The sequence below is a fragment of the Cupressus sempervirens genome, chromosome 3 (genome assembly GCF_028749045.1).
Source record: "Cupressus sempervirens isolate cs-2001-9-10 chromosome 3, ASM2874904v1, whole genome shotgun sequence".
In the NCBI taxonomy this organism is placed as follows: Eukaryota; Viridiplantae; Streptophyta; class Pinopsida; order Cupressales; family Cupressaceae; genus Cupressus; species Cupressus sempervirens.
This window is the reverse complement of record NC_143120.1, coordinates 1,110,845,183-1,110,864,824: the sequence shown is the minus strand read 5'-3', so window position 1 is coordinate 1,110,864,824 and position 19,642 is coordinate 1,110,845,183. Positions and strand designations below refer to the sequence as shown.

The window sequence follows — 19,642 nt, the reverse complement described above, 5'->3', positions numbered from 1 at the left end:
TTGAGTCAGGAAGTCATCAAGAAGAAGATACTAATGATTCCTATTGTGATACTAATTCCCCATTGAATAATTATAAGATTCCTCCCTCAAAATAGGATATGTCATCAGAAGAGATGGATAGAGTGCTTAATTTGGCCTCAAGCTTGATTGAGGAAATGTCCATTGTGGGTATTCTACACATATATCAGATCATGCAATAACCATGTCATGTAGAATCCATCCATTTGGATTCCATTTAGAAGTAATTTATCCTAATTTCTTGTTAGCTTAGGATATTTTAATGGAGGGTAAGTATGATTGTGAACATGCTTCTTTGTGATATGACAGAGAAAACACCTTCATTATTGATATTAATGAATCCTATAATTGAAAAGGAAGGCATATAATTGAGTTTGGTGCTCCCAAGGATCATAAAGGTAATAATTCATGGTTTAAGGCTAATGATGGTGATAATAAGGACCATAAAAAAAATGTTCTATCTTTTGGGTCTTGTTCTGGCAGCTATATTACATCATTGATGCTAGTATTTCAATGTGTGTGTAGAGTTGTGTATCATGAGATAAGACCACCAGAAGGAGAAATTACAACATGTGAGTGTACTCCTATGGTGGGGGACTCTCTAGATCAGGTGATATCTTCCCATTATCCCTTTTAGTTTGATGATTTTTAATTTGAATATGATGTTGAAGGTAAGAGAACTTGTTTATGGATCAATCATGGCTATGAAGAATTACCACAACTTCTGATTTTGTGTGATTTGTACCCAAAGTTTGAACCAAGATTTCAAATTTTTTTTTTCTGAGTACAAATAAAAGTCAAAATTTTTTAGAACCATATGGGTTGGTTCATTACTATTGCACATAATAAGCAATCTACTGACAACCACCCCACATTCTTATTATTCAGGGTTTTTTTTTATATGAGTCTTTTTATTTGTTTTTATATAGTCTTTTTAGTATTTTTAGTTAGGTGTTAGTTTTATTTGTATTGAGTCTATTTTGTTTAGGTTTTGCATTATTTTGTTTCTTTTTCTTTTTTATTCTTTGAGTTAGGGAGCCACTATGTTTTGCCAGGGTTGTTCCCAACATGTGGTCCATCTCAACTAGTCTTGATCTTTGGAAGAGGTATATCTTTGTCAAAGAATTTAGATGATTTTGTTTCTTGTACCAAATAAAAATAGGTGTTGCTTGTAGTTGTAGAGGACTTCTAGTCTTAAAACTAGAATCACAAATTGATAGCTCTCAACACTTTACATACTTAAGAATTGATTATCTAGGATATTTTTGAATCTAGGTTGATAGTAGCAAGGGATAATTGAAAAATTGATGATTCAGACAAAGGGTCTCTTCAAAGAATTGCTAATATCACTATCTAGCATGAAAGTTTCCTAAAAGTTCATCAAAAGAGGAATGCAAGAGTTACAAACTAAAGTAAAAATCTTGAAAATAACACCAATACCTTGGCCACATAGTCTAAGCATGGTCAGAGTAGAAAATAAAGAAAACAAGTTACAAAGGTGTTATATCTAAAGATTCTAGATGTTTGTAAAATGTAATCAAATATATAGGGATATGCTCTCCAAAATAACTATCCTATACTATGAAAATGCTCCAAGGAAGAATCAAGTGGAAACATGCAATCTCCACAAAGCAAGATAAATAAGGTTACCAAAGAGTCAAAATAGAAAGAATTGATAACTCTCCAAGAGTCCTCAGATTAGATTCTCTCATCTGATCAGATAAGTGATTGATAAAAAAGTTTTATGAGGATTCTTGATGAATGGACCAGTGGACCAAAATATTTTCTCCAAGCTACTAGATACTCATGATAGACTACACCTTGAGAACTTGAAGGAAATGAATACATAAAGCACACATTGAGCTTGAAGACTCAAGATTTTGAACTTTTGACTATCAAGGAACTTGAAAGCTTCTTGGAGTGTTCAAAATTTAGTTGTCATTTGAAACATGTTAGAAGGATACTTGCTGATGAAGAGATTCCCTTTATCCTTACCTTTTGTTGGGGCTACTTGTTGTGGCCTCACAATGCACACCCAATTTTGAGTCACAAAATGGGGACCCCCTAGTTTCAAAATTCCCTATGAGGCATCTAGTTTGAATCCTCAGTCATTTTGGACCTTTTCCTATGTCTAGGTTAAACCCTAGTCTCTAATCATGAAGGGTCAGATAGTCAGAGATAGATCAACAAAATCAAGTGTAGGACTTTATTGTGCTTAAAGTGTGTACATATGCATGTGTGCCAAGTGTGTAGATGCACACCTCACCCCTACTATGGGGATGCAGATATGCACACTTGCACATATGCACACCCTCAAATGTGCACAACTTCAGAGGTGTGCACCTATGGAGGTGTGCACTATGATCCCCTCAAGGGCTTATATAAGACATCCCTTGCTTGCACAATTCCATAACATGCATGTGTGTAGTTGCACACATTCACACCATACATACCTCACTAATATGTGCATACGCACTAGTGTACAAATACAAACTTTTCCATTTCTAAGGAAACACTAGTACACTTGCCTAGGTGTGCTAGGTGCACTAGTGTGCAAAACTAGCTTTTGGGGGAAAAATCCATTGTCTTGTGTTTTTTGACTAGTGTGAACCCAAGTTTTTGTCATTCTGAGTCTTGTGGAGTCCTCTTTTAGGTCTCCAACATAAGATAACTAGTGTTTGCTTCTTTTTATAGATAAAAAGACATCCTCATTATCCATAATAGAAAAAATATCCATGGTATTGTATGCCTATTTTAAAAATAGGTGCCTTTGGATTTCAAATAGAAGGAGTTAAAATCTATGAAAATGTTTGTCTATAAAGAGGATATAAATCATCAAAAATGGAAAAATAAGTACACTAGAGTTCCCTAGACCTCATCGAAAAAAAAATCGAAACCATTTTCAAAATTAAGAACTTTTATTTTTTGGTGAATTAAGCACCTTGTACAAAGTCTGTAAAGAAGCTTGCAAGAAAGAATATAATCATTTCTACATAGCCATAATAATTTGAAATATATATGTAATTAAAGCCCACATGCAAAAGAATAGACAACATACCCACATAAATGTGATGCAAGATATACCCTGGGAAACTCTCATTAAGGGGAAAACCTAGCCTCTAAAAGAATACATCACCATGTATTATTCAACAAAAACACCATTGCAATACAACTATGGAAGCCTTCAAAGCTATAACCACAACCAAAAAATCCATGTGAACAAGCATGAATCCACACATCCCATGCCATGCTTCCAACCTTCACAAATGCTCCCTTGGCTAACCTATCAAGCCTTGTCTTGCTTGACTCTTGCCTTTTTACCTTCTGTCTTCTCCACATGACAACTACCCTTATGGTTACTTATATAGTAGCAAGTCCCACAAAACTACCAAGTGGTATTACATAAACCATGTGATAAAACTATGTGTTACCTAACATTGACCCCACATTTAATATTAGAAATTTAATTCTTTTCCCCAATACTAAATAATTACATCAAATATTATCACAATGTTACAATACAACTCATCAAGTATATCCCATGGGAATATTTACATGTTGCACATCCATCTAGGTGCAACATTACATAATAAAGTAAAATAATACAATATAACAATATTATGCAATGTGTGTGCAACACCCATTATCTCAACAAATTCCTTGAAGGTGCACAAGTGCTAAGGTGTGCTTCTCTCAGAAGTGCATTGAAAGTTTTCAAGAAGAAGCAATGTGCTGACAATTACCTTCCAGTTGTTATTTTAGAGCATTCCATGCAGTAGAAACATATTTTGATAATAGTTCAACTCCCTACAATTCCTAGACACTAATAGATTCGGCACCGATTTGCGACGGCTATGTGTTGCAATTACGACAGAAATGTGTCGTGACTGCGACAGACATAGACATCGTAGTTATTTAGTCACAATTTACGATGTCTACCCTTGCCGTCATATTTGCGACGCCCGTCCGTTGCTCTGCAACCACCTTATTGTCACACCAACCCTGTCACAATTCCTCTTCTTTTCGTCGACATTGCGATGGGGTTTCCCTCGCATTTGCGATGCCCATCCATCGCTATGCAACCATATATTTTTGGTTTAACTTCCACAGCCATCGCAATTGCGACTCCAATTGCGATGGGGTTGCCATCGCATGTACAACAACCTCGTCGCAATGTCTGGGGTTGCCATCGCAATAGCAACAGAATCCCCAGCAATTGCGACGGGGTTGTTGTACATGCGACGGCAACCCCGTCGCAATTACGACAGATGTGGAAGTTAAACCAAAAAAAATATATTGGATCGAAACTAATAATTTTTAAAAAATTACTTGACCTTTAAATTACTATCCATAATTTATTGCAACATAAATAAAATAATTAAATACACTTTCTAAACTATGACATTTTGTTTATGAAAAATAAGAAATTTTTAAACAAGCATATTACACTAAGATGTTTAAACAAAAATCTAAACCAAAAGTTCTCTTTTTGCCTACCAAAGCCATTAAAAAATTGAACTCATCTAACCACAAATCCAAAAAATTGAATGTTGATAAATGATATGATCAAAGAATACATTCTTACAATATAAACAAGTAATTTTTTATATTGTAAGAATGTATTCTTTGATCATATACCTTGTCTCATACATTATCTTGTCTCGTACAATGTATTTTTTATATTGTAAGAATGCATTCTTTGATCAGAAGCATACCTTGTCTCATAAATTATCTGCATCTTTGCATAATAGTTAGAATTGATCAACAAGTCACCCAGCCACCATGGAGACACTTAACCTTGATGCTATGTACAAGTGAACTTTGGATAATCACTTGTCTATATCGTCAATGCTAGTGAGCTGCATGATGGACCAATGACTTGATTACTGGTAGCAACCATTATGTGATAATCATCATGATATGCATCAAAATTCATATGCATTGCCATCCACAGATATGCATCCACTCATGATACATACATTTTCATCCACATAAATGTATCCATTTATGATGTTCCATCACATGCATACATATATTCATGACACCCACACCATATATAGACACATCCATCTAGATGTAAATGCATCATTATCATGCATCATCCACATCATGTTATCATTGTCACATTATTTCATTCCAATCCACATTTCATTAAGCATCATATAAGTATGCACATATCTCTGAAAAAAGGAAAATCATCAGATCTAATACAACAATAACCATAGATCATAAGACTAATGAATCACCATACATCATTAGACTAAAGAAAAATATGATCGGCCATCACTTTCGATTCATATATTGGCCTTATAAGTTTACCATAGTATAATAACATACGCTGATAGTATTATCCACCTGGCAATTAGTGATTCATGATTAATAGCATAATCGGCTGGCAATTGTTAGCAATAATCACTCATAATTAGTTCACTGAATAATCATGAATGATTATTGGGTAACAATATAATTAGCAGTTGTTATGAAGGGTGGCATCTTTCCACCTGCACAATTTCATAGTTTGATGCACATATATATACAAGTCAATCAGCTCTCCAAGAGGCAGTGAAGAATTGACGTTTGATAACTTATATATTCCCTTGCAGAAAGTGCTCGACTTAGGAGCATAGAAGGTTACTACCACAAACATTGGTACAAGTTATTTAACTGTATATCAGAGACAACATCCATTAGAGAAGCGTAAACCATATTTTCCATATCAAAGACAACTTCACAATCCAGAGAATCAGTGCATAAGCCATTCAAAGATATACCGGAGACAGCCTATCTCTGTCCATGAACACCATACCAATGTGTATTTGCAGCATGGATTAAATAGAGAGATCAGAGACAACCCTTTAGGTTATTGAGCATATTTCTACATTGTTATATTTGGCACAGCCTTCGCTTATTTGTATGCTACATTCTGTACTATACAGAAATTCAGCATTTGCATTTGGACTTACCAGGAAGACATTTCATTCTGATCATAATTGTGAATTCTTTTGTATATTTGAATCATTTAAATTATTTACTACTTGTTAATTAAAATTGGATCAATAAAAAAATTATTTAAGTAGGAATTGTATATTTTCAGTAGTGTCTCATATATACCAAAAAGGGGACATACAAACACCTTGTATCTGGATGGCAGTGCCCGTGAAACAGTAGGTCTTAAGATAGCATCGTTAATTGTTTTAAACAAAGCTTGTGAAGCTCTCAACTCAGCAATCTTTTTGAAAAAGGATTCTAACTATTCTCCAATCTTCATCAAGATATGTAGCTGATTCTACAAATGATGTTGGGAAGTCCACCAAATTGCTTCATAGGCTTCTTCATCCTCACCACAATCTTGGCTTATAGACTCTTCCTTTTGGAGGAGATTTACTAGTTCCTCAAAATTGGGAATATGTTTCGTGACATTCAATGTTGTCACAAATGCCTTGTATCTGAATGGTAGTGCCTGTAAAACAATAGACACCAAGATAGCATCATCAACTATTTTACCCAAGGCTTCTAAGGAAGCTCTCTACTATTCTCTTGTAGAGTACAAGAAAATATAGAAACAAAAAATTAACATTTTTGATAAAAGGAGTTGAGAGATATACAAATTGTTTTCAAAACAAAATTTTACAATAATTCATTTTGAGATTTAGGAAAGAATTAAAAATAACTCCCCACAAATTTAATCATATATGCAGGCTTCTAAGTTTTACATACATGTCTACAAGTAAACTGTTAGAGAAAATATAGGAAACCAATTGACGAAATAGGGGAGAGTAAGATGAAATGTAGCTTACTAATCACCCAGATTAATTCTAGAAGCTTGGCATTTTAGTAGTTCTTGGACTCTTGGGTTTTGTGATGTCTATTGGGACCATGATCTATGACTGAGGTTGTCAACCCACCTAGTTTCCTTTGCCTTGTCATCCAATGCCACTTATTCCATGATTCAACAACATAGATAAAGTGAGCCTACATCCTAGACAAGGTCCAAAAGTCCTAGATAGTATGGACCTAGTCCACCTAGTCCAAACTCATCGCCACAATTGACTCTTGCAAGTTCAAGAGGAGATGCAGCCTCTTTTGCTCCAGCAAAAACTCTCTTCAATATTTTTAAGATGTTGAGGCTTTGGTCTCATAGAAAGATGTCGATGCTATTATTTTAAAAACAAAGAGACTACTCAAACAGAGGCAATAAGGGAGCACAGAGTCACCACTTTATCACCTAAGAAACATTCAATCAATATCACATGATAACATTCATTAACACATTAGATTCATAAAAATGCAACATTCATCAATATTTTGCATTAAAACATAATTCATGAACATTCATTAGCACATAATTAAATTCATTGAGACATGAAATTCAATCATTATCAATTAAGGTATGTAGATGACAATCATTTCTTTTTTTTCTTTCTATTTCTTTTTTCTATGTAAGCTCTAACAGGAGCATCAGTGTCATCATCAATTCCCCCCTCATCAGTTCTTTTCTCTATTCTTGATGATCTCAAATTCATATGCTAATTCAAAGGGGGGTCCTCTACAATAACAAATAAAAGAGTTAAATTAAAAATAATTTATTATAATTGTTACAAGTATTTAATTATTTTAAATAACATAACTATGGCGCTCTTTACCTGATATGACCACATCATTTTGTCTGGACTCAATGTCAACACGCTCATGAACATCGACGCCTTGATCCTCTACAGCTGCTATACAAAATGTTACATTAATCCAAACACCAATTGCAATTACATATACAAAATTTAATAGCAAATGTATACCTCCACCACTGGGATGCACATCATGCAAACCTTCAGCATTCACAGATTGTGTAGAAGGATCGTCAGGCTGCATTCCAACATCCTACGCATTGTTATCATTGCTTGCTTAACATCAAATAGACTAATTGGTAAAGTATTAAATTTGAAATAAATTTCATTTAGCTTATTTACCTATGGCTCAGATGCATCATTATTAAAACCTTCCACACTAATTTCAGATCGTAGCCGTTCAGCCATGGCTCTATAGCCTTGTTGGAAGCCAATTCTCTTATCCTCTTCTGTGAGGCATCTCTTGAACTCTAAGCCCTGCATTTTTGCGTGGTATGGTGAATTTTACTTGCATTGTTTCATCAACCAATGGAGGGTAGTTAAAATATCAAAAGGAAATACAAAAGTTGCAAAAGTTGAGGATCAAGAATACTTACAACTCGTGCTTGAAGTTTCAAAAAACCACCAAAGCCGAGCTTGTGTGTCTTGTGCTTTTCTATTCTTTCCTTTGTTGCCTTTGATGTGTCAGGCAATCTATGAAAAGTTTGAAATATGTTAGATAATATAAATATAGAGGTTAATTAGTACATAATTACATTCTCAACAGTATCACATACCTTGGCCGTGTACTCTCTACTGGTGTAATTGTATTTTTCTTGTCAGCTTTATACTTTCCATCCAAAATTAGAGCCTGCCAGTCAGCCTCAAGAACATAGGGTGGACGCTCGTACCTAGGGTTATCCCGTAAATTTTTTCTATACTGGTCCCTAATATACTTCAAACATAAAACAACTTTTTCAAGGAGCTTGTTTCTCTCAAATGCATGAGGTCCAAAGAGTTGGGTCATGCTCTCTAGAAGATCATCCTTCAATTTTTTGTCTTGTTGATTCCACCTTTTAAGTAAAAAAAAACATGTTAGACTCATAATTGAAGTGAAGCTACCTTTAATATAGTTCAAGAAATGGATGAAAAAGAAAACTATTCTAGCAATGATATGAAATCAAAATAGTGGTTTGGGGTTTTAGTTAGGATATGATGTTCTACCAGGTATGCACGGTGGGCCCAAATATTCGCAAACACTCATCACCAAGTTTTTTTCCAAAAAACATCATTCCCTACAAAAAAATCATGGGATCATTAGTCGATGAAGAGTGATCAAAAACTAAATTACTATTATATCACTATAGAATAATAACTTTAAAGTACCTAGAACTTTGGCTACTTTTAATGGAATGCCTTCATCGTCGTTGACGATCAATATGACATCCTTCACCGTTCCCGTGCTAGGAACATAGGAACATCCAGGGAATGATGCTGCAGCTCCTATTGCAAAAAGTTTCATAAGTTTCATAAGTTCAGATAAATTAACCTGTTTTAGATAAATTATTGCAAAGAGAAATTTGGAGATATTTATTGCAAAGAGAAATGGGTTTTTTACTTTATCTACATCTACAAGGATCACCCTCTTTTATTATTAGTTGTTCCAACAATCAACATCAACTAACTAATCAAGTCAATTCAAAAGAGACATCAATTCAACCATCTCCTTGCTCGTTGGGCATTAAGGGTTGCCCATATCCTAAAATGCTGAAAGTATCCTTGTACATACCGATAAAGTGGATACCGATACAAAGATAGTTTAAAGCTCTGATCCCTTTGGTTCTTCATCATTAAATGACTAAATCTATTATTTCAAATTACATCTAAACATGTTATAAATTAAAAATAAATTAAAGAAAAGTATAAAAAAAACAACAATTATGCTTACCCTAATCTCAAATGAAAAGAATGGAATCAAATTTGTAAAGGTATTTCACTGTTTGTTTCTGTCTCTGTTAATTGGTGCCCACATTTGTGGCATTGCTCAATTCTGTATTTCTAGCTGTAAGTAATCAAACTCGCCATTTTGTTTTTTAATATATTTTAACAGCAAGTGTTGGACAACATTAGTGACTTTGAAAGGGACTTCATTTCATATGTTTTGCGGCAAAGGTGTTGTCTCTTGCCATTGTTTAACTTTACCTCATCTTTGTACCCTTCTGCTAGAGATTGTGCTATTTTGTAGCATACTTGTGAGATTTCGCACATGACAAATTTTTTAGCTAACCTATTAAAGAGGCTAAATCTTCAAAGAGAAAATAAATTCTGGGTCCCAGATTCAACTCTAATATGTTCTGCAGATTCTGTAATACATCCTGCCTTTTACCTTGGCATTTAATGCCTAATATCAACAGAACATTTTGTTGACTATTTTGTTTCTAAGTTCTAAAGATTTTTTTTATTTTAAGCTTTCAAACATATTAGTTTCTCCTTTATGATTACATTCTGCTATTTGCAAACCAGGCATGGCTTCTCATTTGTGTTTCTGTTTGGGATAAGTCATTTCACTTTGTTTCTGTTTGGGATAAATCATTTCATTTGCTACATTTTAAATATTTTAAATGTAAAAATGAAAAATATTGCAAATCAATTGTTCCTTTATTATACATTGACACCATGTGCATGAAAAAAGAGAGAAAAAGAGGGATTTGTGTAACAGTAGATGGTGCAACAGTCAATGCCTGTAAACTGCGTGTTGTTGACTCAGCAGTCGGAAAGAGATTTGTGGTTGTCCTGGATGGAGGTGGTGTCATCATAGGATCTGAAGCTAAAGAATAAAATTGTTAGAGCATGCATAAATATAGAACGCGTGCATAAATTCAGTCTTAATTGCATGTATTGTCAATGATTATGATAATTTCTATCTATATTCAATGGAAAACACAAGTGGGGAATGGAACATGCGATCTACCTGAACCACCTGCAGCACCCTCATCATGAAAATGGGGCTCGAAATCACGCAAAAAACTCTGTAAAGACAACACATCCATATTTTAATTAATGGAATAAAAGAGCATAACATAAAAACTATTATTGAACTCTTGCTATAATTAAAAATTTCATTAATACTTACTTTTAAAGTTTCAGAGGTGTGCAACAATTCAGATGCCCTATTTTTTATTTCCTAAGTAGTAGGCTTAATGGTTGCCAATCGTATAATTTCTCTGCCAATTTTCTTTAGCAACTTTTTAATCGAACCGATCGGGTCATCGGTCTCTACTAAATCAATATAAAATGGGTCCTCCTCAGGGGTGGACTGCTGAGGGAGTGCAGGTTCCTTTCCCTCCCTCCGACCACTGGCCCTCTGTGACAACAATAGTATTAGTATTATCAAAATTACTCCAAAAAAATGAAGAAAACAACATTAAAAAAATAACATTTTGCTTCTATCTAGTTTGCACAATTACAATGAGTTTTACCTGCTCATGTGTAGATGAGCCGGGAACATCGCTAGCATCCCCTCTAGGCGGTTGCTCCATATTGTGCCCCTGTGTCAAAGATCAAGTATAAAAATGTTAGCCAAAATTTATTGACTAAATGGTATGTTGGAATCATTGATTAGAAGTTGGTTTAATAGTATGTACCACCCCCATGATAGTAGCCTCGTTTGTATTTATGCGGTTCAAATTGTAATCAATAAGAAGCTCTTCCCCTGCACGTATTGATTTTATCGCACAGATGAATACACGATTTCCCTCGTGCGCCTCAAATATGCAATTGGGTTGCTTTATAGTTGACCCGGGTCATGTACTATTTATAAAACCCGCAATATTCCCTGTTGCTTTTGGCCTTCCATCAATGTATATAGCCACACTTTTACTTTGATTATTGTCTTGCTGTTGTATATAATTTTCTGAGAGGGCATACCTACGCATACTTTTTTTATATTGAACAATATGCATCCAACTTTTGTAATCATAACATGGTCCAACATACTCCATCAATTCAGAAACTTTTTTGTAAGACACCTTTATGCCATCCATAGAAAATAGACCCAAACCATGTAATGATGATGGTGCTATGCGATATATCCTCTCGTTAACATAAAAATCAGTGTTTATTGGAGGAAGTTCCTTGGGTACCCAATGTTTCTGTAGATGTTGGTACCTCAAGGGCACATCGATGTCACCTTCCATCTCATCATCATAAGAACATGACCCCCCTTGAGCAAGGAAAAATTTCATGCATTTATTGAATTTCCTTCTAGTCCTTTGACCTCTAGTTAATCTCCCTGTTCTAGATAAACTGCATGTCTCGCTTTCCTCTTCTATTCCTATATTTCCCTCACTCGAGGAAGACACTTCTGACAAATACCTATTCACTGCTACCTGCGAATGGGAGAGATCTTAGAAGACATCAATCTTACTATTGATAAGTATATTAAATAGACTATCTATAAGGAGTATTGACTTATACCTGTCGATCCATGAGACTATGCGGGATGCTCCTGAAAGGGGTTCAGTTTCTTGCAAATGTAATTCAATTATCATGAGTATAATCACATCATAATCATAATCACATCCATCATAAGCATCACATAAAAATTAAAAACATTAAAAGGTACACAATATAACACTTAAATCAGGCTCACATTATAGATATTATTCTAGTTACAACTCCCTTTTATAGATATTTAATGAATTCCCTTTTCTAAACTAAACACTTACAAATGCTTTTGACCTGAAAGAAAATAAGGCTCAATACATTCACGCATCAATATGTGTTTTAAATAGTTTTATTTAATTAATTTAGATTAATAGGTAATTTAGATTAGCAGTATTCTATTCTATTTCTATTAGCATACCTCTAAATTTCATCATCATCATCCTCGTCGTCGTCATCATCATCATCATCCTCCTCCTCGTCATCATCATCATCCTCATCATCATCATCATCATCCTCACCATCATCATCATCGTCATTGTCATTGTCATCATCAACATCAACATCATCTTCATCTTCATCATCATCATCAGTAGCAACATCTACATCATCTTCTACTTCTTCGATATCTTCTTCTTCCATCGCATTATACTTTATTGGCCTTCCTCTCGGTTCATGTCTAACAAAAAATGACCAACCCGGTTTATGTGGAACCTCTGAGTAAAATACCTGCTCACATTGGCTTGGAAGAACATAGGGCTCATCCCCAACTGGCTCAAATGACCTTGTATTAACCATTGTAAATTCATTATCATGTTCAATAACAGTTCTATCAGGATCATTTGGATTAAGTCGTAGCCTGTACCATTTGACAACGAAGAGTACTAATTTGAAGGAACTAAAATCACAGTCTAGTATATCATCCGAAATGCCATAGTATCAATTTTTAGACTCTCGAGGATGTAAGTCGTTTCTAGATGAAATATTAGTCACTTGAAAGACTGCAGTTATTCTTGAATCACAAGTTTTCTTCGTGTCATCCAACACTTTGATGTGAAATTTCTGACCATTACAGAACATAGCCTTGTGGTGTTTAACCTGCAATAATATGTGAAACATGTCAAAATTATTGTATCATGAGTTGATAAACATATGGGTGATTAATAAATTTGTACGTACCTGGAAATCTCTTAAACCACATGCTAAATCTATTTCCCTTTGCGTAACATTGGAATCTCCATTATGATGAGCTTCTTTAACCAATGAAGATACACCTTCCCATGTTAATGTCCGACCAGAATGTTGACATCGTTCAATCCATACCATCATCCAATCAAGATTGTTTGCAATATACAAATGTAGTGCATCCCACTCTCGAGCACCTTTCACTTTCCTCAATGTACCTTTCCCAATCAAGTACTCCCCTTCTAATTTTTTAAAAGGCTCGAGATCCCAAATCTGATCTACACGGATATTTGATGCAAAATTAGGAAGATATTTAGTAATGTACACCATAGTCTAGTATACCATATATCCCTCTACCATAGAACCCTCAGGATGTGCTCTTTGTCGAACCAAAGCCTTCAAAGATTTCAAGTGCCTCTCAACCATCCACATTGACCTACTGTGTACAGGTCCACACAATTCAATCTCCTCAACTAGGTGTATGAGGTAGTGTTCCTGTGCATTGAAAAAAGTTGGAGGTAGACACTTTTGCATTTCACACAGTAAATGAGGAATTATTCTCTTCCAATAGTTTATATCTTCTTTATGGATTTCTTTAGATGACAACCACCTACATTAAGAGATTCAAGTCACAAAAAATATATAGATACGAGACTTTACAAAATAATATACAATAGATTACATAGCAAGAAAAAAAAATCACGAATATAATAAATATATACAACAAATTGAATAGATATTACTGCTTACCTCATGTATTTTCCAAGATCGTATATCACTTGTTTGATGTTATTGTTGAAGGGCTCTAGGAGAGATAGAGGAAGCACGTACTGCAGTAATTATAAACCAATCATTTCATTGTTTTCTAACATAACATAATGAACAGTACACGTAGTTTATGAATATATTGTAAATACAGAAGAACATAACTTACCTTGATGAAAGTATGCCAATCATGCGTTTTGAGCCCTGGCCCAAATTCACTTTTTTTTGATATGAGATTGTTTATGTTCACAACAAATCCTGTGGGAAATCGAATTTTTCGTATGACTTCTTTTATGGCATCACTTTGTTGCTCCATTAATAACCAAGGAAGGGCACTTATATTAATCCAATCTCTGTTGCTATTTGAGTGAATGAAATTCTTCAATGCATGATTGGATTCATGAATGTCATTACAAATTTTGACAATTTTTTCTTTGTCACGCCTTCCATCCAATATTTTCCACAATGGCTCTATTATATTCTTTCCAATATGCATAGAATCAAACAAATGCACAATTTGTAAGTGCTCGTAGTACGGCAACCTGCTAAATTGTCTGGGATAGCTTTTTAGTCCCTTTGGAAGGTTGTCAGTACTGCCTTGACGACCTTCATGATCATCAATTACACAATTAGTAAACAAAAATCACAATAGAAATATATAAATTACAAACATAAACCATTATGTGGAACGACATTACCTCGATGATTAATTCTATTATATTCCAACTTCCATAGGCAAGGTGTCATTCTTCGTGGCTTTGATGTAGTCTCTTCTTTCCCATTGAAAAGATGTTTTTTCGTACTTCGATACTTATGATTCCTATGGAGGAAGTGTCTACACTCATCAAACACCTGCTTTCTTAAACTTTTTGAATGACGAGATTTCATTTTTGGACCACAAACTGGACATGCAAATTTTCCCTTTGTTTGAAGACCTACAAGATAATGATATAATTGGATTATTAAATATGTTGATTTTTATACATTAATGAATTATCATGCGCAACTTGAATTCACTATAACATACCACAAAAATGTGTTATCCCTGGGGCATCATGTATTGTCCATGCAAGTATTGCATGGAATTGAAATTGTCTTTGTCCTATTGGTCTAGACATGTCATACATAGTGACATCGTTCCATAACTCCACCAACTCGTCGATAAGAGGATCAATATATACATTCATATCTTTAACTTGATATTTACCTACTTGAATGAACAGTAACATTACATAATTATTGTGACCGTTTTACTGCAAGATTTTTAAGTACATGTAAATTAATAACTATCAAATGATAAGATACCTGGAACAATCATTGCCAACATAATGTGCTCCCTCTTTATTGACATCCACGGAGGAATGTTATTATTGATAACAAAAATAGGCTACACCGAGTAAACAGATCTCATCTCTCCAAATGGATTGACACCATCCGCTGCCAATGAAAGCCTGAGATTATGAGGTTCTTCTTTGAAGTGTTGCCACTTTTCCTCTATGTGCATAAATGCCGAACCATCCGTAGGGATTTGAATAATGTCATCTCGACTTCTATTGCATGCATGATAATCCATAAATTGAGTCAAGCTACTACACCTGAATAATTGTCGCATCCGTGGAATAATGGGGATGTAACGAAGAACCTTTTGAGGCACCTTTTTTGTTAGTCGATCTGTTTGATATCTACTCACATGACATACAGGGCATTGTGTTGCAAATTCATGTTCTTTATAATATATAATATGATCATTGGGACAAGCATGTATTGCTTGATACTCCATTCCAATATCTTTCATAATAGTAGATAATTCTTGATATGAGTGAGGTAGAATATTTGATGATGGTAACAGAAACTCGCCTATCAATCTACAAGAAAAAATATAAGTTGTTAATATAAACAATATTAGTGGTACATTATTCACCCTTTGTTAACTATAAAGACATATATGACATACCTTAACATACGTGACATAGTTATGTTGGATAAACCACTCATAACCTTCAAGTTCAACAACAACAATACAACAGAGAGAAGAGTTGTTTGGGAGTCTTTATATAGGGGCTCGTATGCCTTCTCAAGTAGAGGTACATTGAGGCTATCATCATCATCATGATCAGATACGCTTGGACTAAATGTGTCATGGATCAATGTATTTATACCATCATCTTCAATTGTGTTTTCTAGCGCATGATCGTCATCTTCCATGGGATCATTGTCTTCACCTTGGATATTTGCACCTCCATGTTCCTCCACTTCAAAAACTATATTCTTTGAATTGTTGTGCTTCATATCATGTACTTCCCTGGGGAGATCAACCTATATAAAATTGATTAACATAAATAAACCATGATCATCAACTCATCATCAAGTGATTTCATATGTATATAAATTGTTAAAATGATATAATGAACAAATTACTAGTGGATGATAGTCATGCCCCCCTTCAATGTGACCATTCTCCCTGCAATGTCTCTTAGCTATTTTGATTAGCAGTCTTCTACGATTTAAGCCCTTACAAATTTTGAAAGGACAATAACATTTTCCATCACCTTTTCTTTCAAGTTAGACCACAATCTATCGATTGTCTCCCTATTTTGTTCTTCACTTATATTATCTGACATGATCGTTCTTTGTAGAAGCAAAAATCGGGCTATGAAAACTTCGGTCTACAACTTTCACAAACTAAGAAAAACTGTCAAAAGTACACAAATATTCTTAGACCTAGCTAAATACTTTAATATTTTAAAAAATACTTTCTTTGACTTTATTCCTAAGACATTTAATCCAATCACCTTTTATAACATTCAATCAATTGCTCTAGGCAAATTTCTGGATAAGATTATTTGTAAAACTTTGACCAACCGCCTGAAGGTCTTATTTCAAGAGACCTTACAAGATTAAGCCACTAAAAAATATGCAATTTTCATACCCAAGCGCGTGGCTATATAACTTGTGCAACGGCCTTCTTGCTTAGCTGTAGAAACTCTCCAGCAATCAAATCATACAAGCTACAAGGCCTAACAGCAATTTCAAAACATATAAGCTAAAAGTCTAGTTAAAATATACATTAGATTAAAAAATATGCAATTTTCATACATGAGTGTGCGGCTATATAACTCGTGCAACAACCTTCTTGCTTAGCTGTAGAAGCTCTCCAGCAATCAAATCATACAAGCTACAAGGCCTAACAACAATTTCAAAACATATAAGCTACAAGGCAAGACATATTATATGACATGGCAAAAGGAACAAAATTTACAAGTGTTAGCAAGACATATTAAATGACATCATAGTGCTAGAGAGATCACAATTATATGAGTCTAGATTTTGATTGTAGTCTTTCAAAATTGTGTATGGGCTATGGTAGTATACGCATTACATAAAGACCATTGTTATGATAGATTATAACATTTTCATTTCTGTTTTATGCATGTGAAGAGGAGGATATTGCAAATTGGAGCAGTAGGAGGTCCTCCACACTATCTGGTCAAATTTTAAATCTAATTTTATGTGACAGTTTTATAATTCATTTTTTCAATCCAATTGTAACTGTATTGTAAATTGTTAATAGCTCAATTACAAGCCTATAATCTAAAAACAAAACATCAATTCTAGTAGAGCTCTAAATCAAATACATTAATATATAATAATTCAAATATACCTTCTCACACATTGTTTGAATAGACTCCATTGTTCTCCAATCCTTCAAGACCTTGTACATAATTGTATTGTTTCAGCATTAAATACTAACTTAAAATGACATGAAAGAAAAATATTGTTGATTGATGACACAAAGAAGATAGAAAAATAATACTAATCATAATAAACAGACAATGATAACATGCCGGCAATAATACTTAATGTGATTTTTTAAATATCAACACACTAAAAAACCTCTATTTTACATCTGAAAGTATATTTAACAAGCAATAAATTTTCATTTAATTTTTTCCTGCATTTGAACAGTTTATATTTTATTTATTTTCTAATAATTGCTTCTCATTTGTTCCATAGAAAACACAATACCAGTATCAAGTTCAAACGGACTCTCTAAATTAAATATTGCAACACCTTCATTTTGTATTAGTCATTGCAACATCTGCCTTGGACCTATTGGAGCATCATCTAGTATCACTAATGTTGTTGAAAGTATTCCAATAGTTCCAAAAGAGATGAAATGCTTTCGAATGTGTTTATCAGATGTATATGGGGTTCCTGAAAAGACAAAAGGTTTTTGAATGTGTTTATCAGAGGTATGTAAGGTTAATAATGGACTATGTCCCTAATTTTCCCCCTTTCTCAAATTCAAAACCCCCATTTTGTCAAATTTGTCCGTTGAGTGAGACCATGACTACACAGGGGTTGCAAGGATCTTGAAGAAATATGACAAGACAATGGGAGGCGTGTTACGGCAGCCATTCATCCAGGAGGTTCTGCAACAACCATTCTTCACCATAGAGCTTCTCTCCAATCTCGTCAAGAAATGTGAAGAAAAACCCTCAAATTTGAGCAATGTCGCATGCTAGAGAGCATTGCGCATCCGTGAAGCATCCAAGGAAGCATTTTTACAGAGTGCGAGCTCACAACAATCCTCTCAGTGATTTGCACTTTCCTGTACCTCTCTGTCTAGCTCAATTCGATTATGCCGACCATTTCCCTTCATATTTCTCTGGAAAACATCTCCAAGACAAAAAATCTCCAGCGCCTAACCCTAATGGCGAAGCTCAAGAAGAACACGAAGTCTCAAACTCTAAGGATTTGAAAGTAGCGAATGCATGTTCTGCCTCAACTAGTCAGGAAAAGAAAATTTGGTTTGCAGATATTGGCTGCGGCTTTGGTGGGCTTCTGGTACAGCTTTCACCCATTTTCCCATCGACCCTGATGATAGGCATGGAGCCCCGCGACAAGGTAAGCGAGTATGTTAAAGAAATAATTTTGGCTTTACGAAAAGTGAATCCGGGCCATTATGATAATATCTCTGTAGTGTCCCTACTGAGTTTGTTTCCAGAGCATATAAAAAGGAAAAAGGAGGAGAAAGAAGCAGCAAAAAATTTTCCATACCTTGGGTGCTTGATTTGGCAATTCAGAGGCAGTGATAATTCTCGACGGCAGTGGAGCTCGATTCGGTGGCAGCAGATAATGAGCAATGCACCTCTTTTTTAAAAAAAGCCAAATGCAAATTGACATCGCAAAACATTCCCAAATCTATTAGTGAGAGAAGGTTGACCTTCTAGTTTTAGAGCTCCCAAAGAGTCCTAGATCATCTTATGGCTTATATCTTCTCATTATTTTATTGTTTTAAGTCATGTAAAGGCTCATGCACCCATTAATTGATATAAACAAGGGTGGAGACCTACTTAGCACCATTTAGAGAGTCAGTTTGTATATATTTATATTTGTGTTATTAGTTTTTAACATGTGTTTTCCTTTTAATATCTCTCACTCTTAACACAAAAAGAGGAGGTGATTTCTTATAAATACATGGATGTAATATGTACTCCTGGCTATTATTTTGATGTAGTAATATATGCTATTAGTGCTCTCATTCTGAGTTTAGTTATTCTTACTGGAGTGTGTTATTTTTTTGAATGCATGTTCATAAATAATAATTGAGCCAATGGTGTTATGGT

At 34.5% G+C, this 19,642-nt stretch overlaps 1 protein-coding gene across 1 annotated transcript; it reads left to right on the top strand.

Moving 5' to 3' along the window:
• The first annotated feature begins 18,524 nt into the window (after nt 1–18,524).
• On the top strand, nt 18,525–19,175 carry LOC149570679 (tRNA (guanine-N(7)-)-methyltransferase-like). The gene has a single exon (XM_089817245.1). The coding sequence runs from the start codon at nt 18,525–18,527 to the stop codon at nt 19,173–19,175; it is 651 nt and encodes a 216-aa protein (XP_089673371.1).
• The last annotated feature ends 467 nt before the right edge of the window (nt 19,176–19,642 follow it).